The sequence below is a fragment of the Lissotriton vulgaris genome, chromosome 2_1, assembly GCF_964263255.1.
Source record: "Lissotriton vulgaris chromosome 2_1, aLisVul1.2, whole genome shotgun sequence".
Taxonomy (NCBI): Eukaryota; Metazoa; Chordata; class Amphibia; order Caudata; family Salamandridae; genus Lissotriton; species Lissotriton vulgaris.
In genome coordinates, this window is record NC_141687.1 from 92,143,646 (window position 1) to 92,155,888 (window position 12,243).

Genomic DNA, 12,243 nt, shown 5'->3' on the forward strand with positions numbered 1-12,243 from the left:
GGCATCTTAACGCCCAATATAGTTCAAGGGTAATTGATAAGAACAATAGTTACTTACCTGTAAACAGGTGGTTCTCCAGTATTGGTGTCTTTCATAGATTCACATGCCTGAATCATTCCCCGTCGTCGGAGTAGGAGTCTCACGGTACATAAAAAAGCAATAAAATGCCATAAAATATATAGCATATTACAGAAATACCAAACCAGGAAGTAAGTAGCCCCAGCTACAGTAGAAAAAACTTCCACTTTCGTGACTATCTAGGTCATTATGTGTTAGTCCAAATTTCAGCCAATCAGGCGACAGCACCCACCAGAATGTTCTCCCCAGAGGCTCAGGCTCTCAGATTTTCCCGCACAGGAGTGAAGTCCCATGCTATAAGAGAGAGTCTCTGGGGGAAGGCGGGCGGGTTGCATGTGAATCTATGAAAGACACCAATACTGGAGAACCACCTGTTTACAGGTAAGTAACTATTGTTCTTCTCCAGTATTAGGGGTGTCTTTCATAGATTCACATGCCTGAATCAGAATAGTAAGCAGTACTCACATTATAACGCTCGTAGACGTCAGAATATCATGTATGCATATAACCAAATATATATCTATGTATACAGTAAAGGAGACATGCACAACAGTAATTACATGTTCTGAGTAAACGTCTAAGAGCAGAAATGAGGAGGTGGAAACAGAGGCTCACCTTATTTGAAAAGATTGCGAAGCACTGCTCTCCCCACTGAAGCATCTGCATCATCTGCCGAGTCCAGACAGTAGTGTCTAGTAAAGGTGTGCCTGCTAGACCACGTGGCAGCTCTGCAGATCTGTCGAAGCGGCACACCAGCAAAAAGGGCAGTGGAAGAGCTAACTGCCCTGGTTGAATGTGCTCTTGGCAAGGTTTGCAAGGGCCTACCGGCCTGTTGGTGACAAAGTCCAATCGTACAGGAAACCCATCTAGCAATGGTCTGTTTTGAAACAGCACAACCCCGGCGCTGCTGGCCATAGGCCACGAACAGTTGGTCTGTCTTGCGGGTGGCCGAAGTTCTGGAGAGGTAAAATCGAAGGCATCTTCTAATGTCTAAAGAATGCAGTGCTTTCTCAGCCGTAGATTGTGGGTTAGGAAAGAATGTTTTAAGGACAACGGGTTCATTAAGGTGAAAGTCCAGTGGTACTTTAGGCATGTATGTGGGATTAGTGCGCAATACCACTGAGTCCGTGGTGAATTGAAGAAAAGGTGCCTTAGATGTAAATGCCTGAATATCGCTGACCCTCCTAGCAGATGTCAAAGCCAGGAGCAACGATACCTTCCATGTCAGAAATTTCAGGTCCACCTTATGAATCGGCTCAAAGGGGTGTCGCATGAGCTGGGAAAGGACGATGTTCAGATGCCATGCCGGAGGAGGTTTCCGGATTGGCGGAAACATGCGAAATAAGCCCTTGAAAAATTGTTGGATGATCCGTACAGAGAACAGAGAGTTTGATCCATCTTGGCGAAACCTAGAGATGGCTGCTAGGAAGACCTTAAGAGTCGAGTGCGCCAAACCCAGTCTGGCTAGATGCAGAAAGAAAGGAAGGATCTGTTCTGGTGTTGCTTGAATGGGATGTAAGTCATTAGCTTGGCACCATGCACAAAACCTCTTCCACTTAAGTTTGTATGTCTTGATCGTGGATGGAGCCCTGGCTTTTGCGAGCACCTCCTGACAATCTTGTGGAATATTTAGGTGTGCAAATTCCATGTGTTGAGGAGCCAAGCTGACAATTTCAGCGAGTTCGGGTCCGGATGGTATACCCTGCCTTGCTGGGTGGAAAGAAGCTGCGGAATGCGTGGTAGTGGAACAGGGTTGCATTCCGAGAGAAGGAGTAGTTCGGGGAACCAGTATTGTCTGGGCCATCGAGGAGCAATCAGGATCAACCGGCATGGCTGTTTCTTCATTTTCCTGATAACTTTCGGGATCAGAGGTATCGGTGGAAAGGCGTACGCGAAGATCTGATTCCAGTTCAGCGAAAGGGCATCCCCGCACGAGTCCTTGTGGGGAACCCAGCTTGCAAAGAATGGGCATTTCCGGTTCTGGAAGGTTGCAAACAAGTCCAAGTCCGGATGCCCCCACATCTGAAAGATGCGACGCAGAGATGGGAGATGGAGTTCCCACTCGTGAGTGCAGCCCCCGGACCTGCTGAGAGAGTCCGCCAAAACATTTGCGATCCCCGGAACGTGGATCGCTGACAGATGAATATCGTGAGTCAAGGCCCAACTCCATATTTCTTGCGCTTGTTGAGATAGTCGGACTGATCTGGTCCCGCCCTGTTTGTTTAGATAATACATGCAGGTGGTGTTGTCTGTCCGTATCAAGACTGTGGCACCTTGCAGAGTCGCTTGAAAGGACTTCAGGGCTAAAAATATGGCGTGTAACTCTAACCGGTTGATGTGCCATTTCATTTGGACCTGGTTCCACTTCCCGCTGACCGTCATGCCTTGGAGGTGTGCACCCCAGCCTGTCATGGATGCATCGGTCGTCACTATGAACCTGGGAACTTCCGTTAGCATGGAGCATCCCACTTGTAGGTTGGATCGGTGGGTCCACCATGCGATTGCTTGTCGCATGCGAGGTGTAATGTGGAGGATATCTTCGAAAGATCCTGTGGCTTGGATCCATTGGCGGCTGAGTTCCTCCTGTAAGGGTCTCATCCGAAGACGGCAGTTGGGAGTGAGCAGAATGCAGGAAGAAAGCATTCCGAGGAATGACTTGAATATGCGTACTGAAACGAACTTTCTTAGTGACAATGTCCTCGCGAATCTTTGAATTTTGACTTGTCTTTCTTCTGAAATGAATACTAGGGCAAGGTTGGTGTCCAGTGTCGCTCCTAAGAAGTCCTTTCTCGTTGTAGGTGTGAGGCGAGACTTCTCGAAGTTGATTGAGAAACCTAGGTTCTGCATTACCGACAAAGTTTTTTGGACGTGATCTTGAGCTGTGTCGAAAGAACTGGCCTTGATAAGGCAGTCGTCCAGGTATGGATAAATTTGGATCGATTGCAACCGAAGATGGGCCGCCACTGGGGCCAGCATCTTCGTAAACACTCTGGGGGCTGAACGCAGGCCAAATGGGAGGACCTTGAACTGGAAGTCCCTGCCAGCCACTCTGAACCTGAGAAACTTCCGATGCCGTGGGAAAATCGGTACGTGGAAGTATGCATCTTGAAGGTCGAGTGTTGCCAAAAACTCTCCCGTCGAAAGAAATTGGAGGATCTCCTGAAGTGTTAGCATCCTGAATGTGAGTTTCTTCAGAAACTTGTTTAATGCTCGCAAGTCGAGGATGGGGCGCCACTCTCCTGACTTCTTGCGAACAAGGAAAAATCTTGAGTAAAAGCCTCGTCCCCTCTGATGATGAGGCACTCTTTCGATTGCCCCTTTCCGGATCATGGTGTTGATCTGGACGAATAGTTCCTTGAGGTGCGCTGGATCGGGTCCTCTTGGGGGGCAATTTGGGGGGATTTTTACGAATTCTAAAATGTGTCCTCTGGCCACTACATCCAGGACCCATTTGTCTGTAGTAATTTTGGACCAATTTAAGTAATGCTGGGATATTTGACCTCCAATTTGGTTCGGGTTGGGACAGAGTGATGGCAGGATGCGTTCCTCATTTCTTGTTGTCTCTTCCTCGATAATTAGATTTTCCTCGAGGTTGAGAGTAATTTCCTCTCTTCTGTCCATAGGTTTGTTGCCGGTAAGGCTGAAATCTTTGGTTTCCCTGGGTGGAGGAATAAGAGCGTTGTTGGGCGTATCCTCCTCTATTATTGAAATTGCTCCTTCCTCTTGTGCCACGAAAGGAAGATTTCCGGTACTGAAGGGTACCCAGTGAACGCGCTGTTTCCGTGTCTTTCTTTATTGCCTCCAGGGCCTCATCAACATGCTTGCCGAATAGTGACTCTCCATCAAAAGGCATGTCAATGATTCTGTTTTGAACCTCCTGCCTAAAGGAGGTTGCTCGTAACCATCCCTGCCGTCTTAAAACAGTTGCACCCGCAAGCTGTCGAAAGGCAGTGGCAGCAACGTCCACAGCAGCGTCAATCATCTCCGAGGAGACACACTCTCCTTCCTGAAGGATTTTCTTGGCCTCAGTGCGATCAGGCTCGGGGAGCTTGTTTACGTACGGTGAGATGTCTGACCACATCTGTCTATCATATCTCCCTAAAATGGCGAGGGAGTTTGCGGCTCTGACGCAGTGGCGGCTGGTGCTTTTTGAAAGTGGTGGGGCAGAAAGGTTTGAGTTGAGTATAAAGTGCATGTGAGCAACCTTTCATCAAACAGTGGGGAGTGGTTGAAAAAAAAGGTACAAATAAACTCACAAAATCTAACTCATGCAGTGTGACACATCACTCAGCCTGCACCCACACAGACACATTGCTTTACTCACCTTCAATCACAGGCACACACTGCCCCACTCATCCTACACTCATATAAGAATCCCGCTCAACTTGCACTCACAAGGGCATGCCATTCATCCAGTGCATTCACACAGTCACACAACTCACTCTGTGCTCACATAAGCACACCATTCACTCGTACAATCTTACTCCTCAACCAGTGGGCTCTCATTACTCACCCTGTGCACTGCTTGCCCTGCACTCAAACGCACGCAACACACTCTGCAATTGCACACAGCCATAATATTCACCATCATCACCACACACCATAATCGCACACAGACCCCAGGCTGCAGCAGAACTAAACGCTCCCTGCACCCACACTCTCAAGCAGAGTCCTGCAGTGTGCTGGGGGTGGGAGGGGCTGTGAGGCCCAGCAGAGGAGCTACAAGGCTACAGTCATTTCAGGAGTCCGCACTGATGATGACCCCCTTGGAAGTCCTGCTTATTCATACATAAAGACTACCTGATGCAAAACCCCACCCATATGCATGTTGTTATTAGTACAAGGCATACAATTATTGTTTTGACGTCCGCGGTTTTGCAGTAATATAAAACAAATGCCACAATTTGAAATTACAGAACGTTTACTTTTGCTTATATTTAGAAATTGTCAAACACCAATATTTTACATTCCTTATTACAGTATTTAAAGCACAATTAAAAGAAAACATCGGCGTATCAACCTTTTTTTTTACTGCTTCCATGTAAAATACACAGCATGTGAATAATATACAACCCATCTGGTAAAACGGATTTCAGTATTAAAAGTATGTTTTCGATAATAATATCACGCCATATTTAAAGGAGTTCTGAGTATATAAATAGGTGCTGCTGCAGCCTTTTCTTGAATGACCACCTCAGGACCAGGTCCCAGACCACGCCGGTCCCTGGAGACGAGCGGCGGAGAGCCGAGGCCTACACTAATCATTTCGTTAATTATTTGGTGTATTCAAGACAAAGGCGGCAGCCCTTGTCATCTAATTGGGTGGTCGCCATTCTCTCGGCTGCCCGAGCAAGGGGAGGCCAAAGGTTGTCATTCAGCCTGATCTGACGTGAGGCAGTAATGAGTTATTTAGCCTCTCAGCGGGCTCTTGATGGGGTGTGAAATGATTCTGTAGCCCACAGATCTCTGTCTATGACTAATTGACTATGCAATCAGCGCCGCTTTGAAGGGGCCGAGAGACAGCGACCCAGGCCTCAGGCCTGCGTCTGTCCAGAGGATTCAGGATTAAATCCGTACCGGGGGAGGGAGCTTTAAGCAGTGCTGGCTTTAAGTGCGCATACCATACAGCCCGCCACAGCCCGCAATAAATGTAAAAAAAAAAAAACTTACCTTGGCTTGGCTTCCCGCTCTGGCTCTCGACTCGAGTCCTGTCCCGAGGGCCGAGACTGCAGACTCCCGCGCGCCATCCTGGATTTTTTTTAATGCCTCGTCGTCACCAGAGTCGTCACTGGAGGCTGCAGGCAGCCTCCCTCCCCTCCATGGCAGCCGGCGCTGATTGGTTCGGCCGGCTGCCCTAAAAACGTCATTCCTCTTGGTCTGCATGCTGCAGAACGGAGAGTGGGAGGAGGCTTGGGGGAGCGGCTTGCCCACTGTTGCTAATACTGTCTGTTTGGACAGCCTCCCAGGCTGTCCAAACAGTCCGTATTCACAACAGTGGGCAAGCCACTCCCCCAAGCCACTCCCCCCTGCCCTGAGGCTCGAGCTCGAGAAAGTTTGCTGAGACAGTGACTGATTTCTCGCCGTGCGAGAAGGGCAGGCAGAAACAAATGGTAGTTATAAATAAATAACTACCATTTGTTTCTGCCTTCTTCTCGCACGGCGAGAAAACAGGGGGGGCGGCGCCCAAACGCCCCCACGGTAAAACCGCCACTGCTCTGACGGTTGTGGCTGCAATGGTAGAAACCTTCTTGCCAATGGAATCAAGGCGTCTCCCATCCTTGTCTGGAGGGACAGAGACCTGAGACGTAGGGTTGGAAGATCTCTTCTGCGCTGCCTGTGCCACCACAGAATCGGCTTTAGCTTGCCCGACAAGGCATGCTGGAGAAGTAGCAGGCGCCCTATATTTTTTATCTACTCGAGGGAGCACTGCTGGTAAGGAATTCGGCTTGGCCATGATTTTAAGGCCCTCCTTCCAGATGAAATCTATAATTGGAATGGTCCAACTCTGCTTGTGAGGGGTAGATTTAAAATCATACAAAAAGCAGTCTTCTTGCTTATGCTTAGCTTCCATGGTTATTAGAAACCTCCTAGTCGCTCTTTCCATGATCCTGTGAAATGAGGCAATGTCCACGGGTGGTGACTCAGAAGCAGTAGGCTCCGCCGGAGAGGGTGTGTTCGCATTGTAATCCTCATACTCCGACGATTCAGAGGCTTCATTCAGCTCTCCTTCTTCCTGATCATCCTGTTCCGAGAGCTCCTCTTCTCGTGGCTGAGGAGATGAAATCGGTGACGTATGCAACGTTGAGCGACTGTCCTCCAACGCATTAGAAGCCCTTGGTCTTGTACGCGGAGAGAGGGAAGGCCTTCCCTGCGGCAAAGGTGTAGACATCACTGAGTCACCTGACTCAGAAGGCGGGAAACGTCTATAATAGTCACTGAGCATGTACTGTAAGTTGCGGAATAGCTCCTCAGGCAGTTGCCTATCAGTGTCAGGTCCTTCAGCACGCGGAGCAGGCTGAACGTCCTCCATGTCATCCTCAACATCCTCCTGAACTTTAATATGGAGTTCGGATGGACTCCTAGCTGGCCCAAAGTTTTCGCCCTCATAGTATTCTTCTTCATCGGAATCCAAGAGCTTGTCAGGCACCACGATGGTAGTAGAAATAGAGTCCACAGTAGCTCTCTTTTTCAATAAAGTAGCCGTGGTCGCAGGAGATGGCAATGGAATCCCTGCTGTTTGTGCGGACCAAACCTGCAAAGTAGTGCAGCTTGAAAGAGGCGGCGTGAACGGGACGCCTGTATGCTGTTGACAGTGCTGTCCCGCCGACGGAATCGTCGTCGACGGGGTCGTAGACAGTAGCTTTGTCGACGAGTGCCTTGCCGTCGACGATGATCTTTTCGTCGACGAGGTCGTCGACGGTGGTGTCGTCGTCGAGGCCGTCGACAGTGGTGTCGTCGTCGAGGCCGTCGACGGTAGTGTCGTCGTCGAGGCCGTCGACGGTGGTTTCGTCGTCGAGGCCGTCGACGGTAGCCTCGTCGTCGAGGCCGTCGACGGTATCTTCGTCGTCGAGGCCGTCGACAGTGGTTTCGTCGTTGAGGCCGTCGACGGTAGTGACGTCGTCGAAGGTGGCTTCGCTGTCGACGATGATCTTCTCGTCGACGAGGCCGTCGACGGTGGTGTCGTCGTCGAGGCCGTCGACTGTAGTGCCGTCGCCGGGGCCGTCGACGGTGGTTTTGTTTTCGTCGACGATGGCAATTTCTTAGATGAAGAGGACAAAATCGCCGGCGGCACCTTGGCCATCGTCGTCGGGGCAACTGCCGACGACGAGATAGGCCTAATCTGGACATGAACCAGTGTGGGCGAAGAAGCTGAAGACATGACAAGTGTAGGCTTCGGTGAGGAGAAAGTCATAGTGCAGGTGGTAGAAGTGGCCACATGAGAAGAAACACAGTCCTTCCTTGACGTTGAAATTGTCAATAATGGCAATTGAGGAGGCACAGATTTAGAAGATTTCTTAGGCACTGCCTTAGTCCCAGACTTCTTAGAAGGCGTAGAATCCCCTTTGGAAAGTGGGATAACTTTACTTGAAGAACTAGGCCCAGGAGCATCCAGGGAAGATTTAGACTTCTTAACCCCCTTCGCCCTCAGAGATGAAACATCAGTTTCAGCCTTCCTCTTAGTTGATAGAAATGAAGAGCCGGAACACAAACTTCCTACCTCAGAGATAGGGTCATCCTTGTTCCTTAGTCTATTGAGCCACAATAGAAGGCGCCCTTCTCTATCCTTGATGGTCTTGGAGGGGAAAGTCCGGCAGATCTTGCACTCCTTCACCACATGATCCGGATAAAGACAATACAAACACTTCTTGTGGGGGTCCTCCTTGAAAAGTCTTGACTTCCCACAAGAGTCACAGGCTCTAAACAGGGATTTAGATGAAGACATCTGGGAAAGTTGAAGAATTTAGAGATATAGAAGAAAAAACTGAGCAGAGCTCAGGGAGACTCCCTTCACACAACGTGCAGTAGAAAATCTGAGAGCCTGAGCCTCTGGGGAGAACATTCTGGTGGGTGCTGTCGCCTGATTGGCTGAAATTTGGACTAACACATAATGACCTAGATAGTCACGAAAGTGGAAGTTGTTTCTACTGTAGCTGGGGCTACTTACTTCCTGGTTTGGTATTTCTGTAATATGCTATATATTTTATGGCATTTTATTGCTTTTTTATGTACCGTGAGACTCCTACTCCGACGACGGGGAATGATTCAGGCATGTGAATCTATGAAAGACACCCCTAATACTGGAGAATTGAAGCTTTCATGGCTTGGTCATATACTTAGTTAATGTATTTGATTGTGGTTCGCACTGTTTGTGGGTAGATCATATTGGATAGGGGTGTTACATCGCACCGCACCTGAAGGAGCTCCACTGGCTGCCCATGGAAAACCAACACAGTTCAAATTCCGGACCCACACTTTCAAGGCACTGCATAACACTGGCCCATCATACCTCAACAATTGCGTTTGCATTCATAAATCTTTCAGACACCTCCGCTCATCTGGACTCCTATACACACACATTCCACGCATGTGGAAAACGGGATTAGGCAGCCGCGCATTCTCCTTTTTCAGTCCGAAAACATGGAACAACCTGCCAATACACAAAGTGTCCTCATCGCTTCTTGAATTCTGCAAAAAGCTGAAGACATAGCGTTCCAGAAGTCCCACTAGGCCCTAGGTTTGGCTGGGCTCACACCTGCTCAGTGCCAGGTTACCCTCCAAGATGATAATGCAAAATACATATCAACAATAACAAACTGCAGAGCGGTAAAGCTATTCAAGGACTCGACATAGCTTCCAGTGACTACAAAAGAGGCAACAACGTTTTGACTGATAACCAATACGTCAGAATACGAAATATCTAAGTGAAGCAACACTTGGCAGAGCGGCACCAGGTTTATGTGCAGGAAGACAGATTTTGTAGGAACGTATTTCAGAAATGCCGTATTGTAAGACACAATTTATTTCAAGATGTTCATACTCCTACTGAAATTTTCAATATCACAGTTGTATGTTGTTTCATCTTTACCAATATTCTAGACTTCACATAGATTTTGAGTCGCAATCATCGGAATTTATAGACAATTAGTGAAACTCTTACACCTATGAGCTATATGAACAGAGATTTAGGAATACATATTAATTTCAGTAACTTTAAAACTAACCAAGCATAAATAAAATATACACACATCTCCAACACATTACTTGCAAAAGGCACTTGGACGACTGTTGCCTCAGCACATTAAATTCTACCAACAAATTAGTAGTTTTAGGTCATGTGCACATAACTTCACTTTCCTTCAAGCATACTAGTGTCTTATCCTCTTTCAACCACTCTCTTATTACTAAATACCAACAATAACTATTTTTTGTTTTAGCACAATATGAAAAAGTAAGGCTGGATGTGTGCAACATTACACCATGGATGACATGCCTTAACTGAAGTGTAGAATGGTAGGTATTGTTAAACCAGGCAGCTGCTAAGTAACAGGAGCAAGGTGGGGCAGAAGGACTTAATACCTTGTTGTACTTTAGCTTGGCCACTCTGGAAGAAGTGGAATGCATCCGACGCTTTAGGGTTGACATGTTTCACAACAGGGAAAATATTCAGAATGTCCTCCTCTGTAAAAGTGGGCTTGTGCCGGCTCTCAAAGTTATATTCTTTCAGAAGGATCTGCAGGGGAAGCAAACCAAATCAGCACAAACTACTGCATTTTTCACAGGTGTTAAACTAATTGAGTAGATATGTATCACAGGACGGAAATTTCCATGGTTAGAAATACAGGATTTCATTACTTCCCATCAGCTTGCTGACAGCAATTGTACAATATCTCCTAAGCTTCAGGGCTGCAGGGTTTGCATGCAAGAGGTTTTCTGCTCCGCCCACTCAAGCAATCTAAATGGTGAATTTGAGCATTTGCAAGGCACATGCCTTTGCATTGATGACAATGTGAAACACCGGCCAGTCCTTGGCAATATTTGCTAATCAGAGCCAAAAACTCGATTTTCTAAAGACACAGTACAGACCATAATGTCATAACTGTCAAGATCTTTGGTTGTGGTTTTTCTATATACAGGTTTCTAAATTATCAGCTGCAAGTCAAGACAGGGTTAAAAATTGCACAATAGTTACTCAATACTGTTTAATTACGAATCCATATAAAATGGTGAACATACAAATAATGTCTCCAGCAAATTATCTAAAAAGACCCTCACTAGGTTAAGGAGGAGGGATTTATCCAATGGATCAGAGCGCAACTGACAACTCGTATGAGCATAGGGGAAGCAGAAGATGTGCCTATTCATGTCAAGTGTAAGGTGTGAAGATGACCATCATCTATGAAAAGGTTGGAGTTTGGACAGGCGACTAAGCGAGTAATGGGAAAGGAACTAGCCACTGAGCCAAGATTAAATGCATACAGACCGATCACTCTGGGCCACTTTAAATCCTAGCTCTTGGAAATGCTGCATTTCACCAGGGGTAAAAGAAAGGGTGTGCAGGGAGAAGAACGCAATGGAATGAAGTAGTATTAAAAAGGGAAAGAGTCCATCTTCAGTATAAAATAGGCGACCAATGGCACAAGATGGGAGAGGAAAGCTCAGTCAGTGGATGCAAACACAGCGCGGGTACACCAGGACTAAATGATTCATTTAACTTTTGCACGTATATGACTCTGCCTTAACTAGCTTCAGTTTGTAAACCACTAGTCCATTGGAATCACCAACGGATAATCGAATTAGGACACAAAAGAAATGGTCATTATAGCATGGTAAATTAATGTATGCCGCTATTACCTGGATTCCCGTTTTAATGGATATCTCTCTTAGGAGGGTGATTTTGAGAAGATGATATGTCTCCACTGCTTGTTCGGCGCTCTCGCTGCAAAAAAACAATTTGCATTCTTATACAGGTGACTGAAGACTAAATAAACCAAAAATATAATACAAGTATTACTATTATCAATAAATGCCACTTAGCAGCTTTCATCTATCCCCACGACTTAGAAGTAAGAACTTCTTTTATCTCCATTTTATCTTGTTTGTCAAAAGGGATGTAATTGATGTGGAATCTAGCTTTGTGCTTAGCCAAATTATGTAGCCTGCTGCCACTCGTGTCACTGCAATGACGATTCTCCGTTAGGCATTAATTTGGGAACGAGATTAATTTAAATAGTATCTATTTGAAGTGCTGGTTTAGGTGTTACCTAATGTTTAAACTGAACTTAAAGTGTGTCAGTTGACATAATCAAGACAATTGAACTGTCAGAGGATAATATCAGGACTGGGAAAGAACACCAGAAAGGGGGCATATGCAGGAGCTATTTACGCTCTTCCAATATAATCTCAATAGATAGGACCTTGAAATTTCATGCAAAAGACAAAAGGTACTTGTAGCTACAGCTTTTAAGCTTAGGTATTTTTTGTAATTTACATGTTGGAATCAGTCAACCAGTTGCAAGTCCCACAGTAACTTTACATAATCAGCATAAGAGCATAACAGGCTTGAAAGGCTCCAAACCAGTGTCACTTTAATTGCAGGTTTATATAGCGCTAGGATCGACTCCCGGAGGAGTATCTCCGCGCTTCGACCGCTGCGAAACCCTTCCT

General features: G+C 46.7%; 1 protein-coding gene across 6 annotated transcripts in view; it reads right to left on the reverse strand.

Annotated features, from left to right (window-relative positions):
• Positions 1 to 12,243, reverse strand: part of CLUH (CLUH binding protein of NUMT mRNA) — a 440,989-nt gene that overhangs the window by 92,049 nt on the left and 336,697 nt on the right. For all 6 annotated transcript variants that reach the window (XM_086954526.1, XM_086954524.1, XM_086954527.1 and 3 more), the window contains exons 17-18: positions 11,431 to 11,515; positions 10,156 to 10,309 (exon numbers count right to left, since the gene is read on the reverse strand). In XM_086954526.1, the coding sequence (XP_086810652.1) occupies positions 10,156 to 10,309; positions 11,431 to 11,515 (239 nt within the window). The remainder of the gene's footprint in view (positions 1 to 10,155; positions 10,310 to 11,430; positions 11,516 to 12,243) is intronic.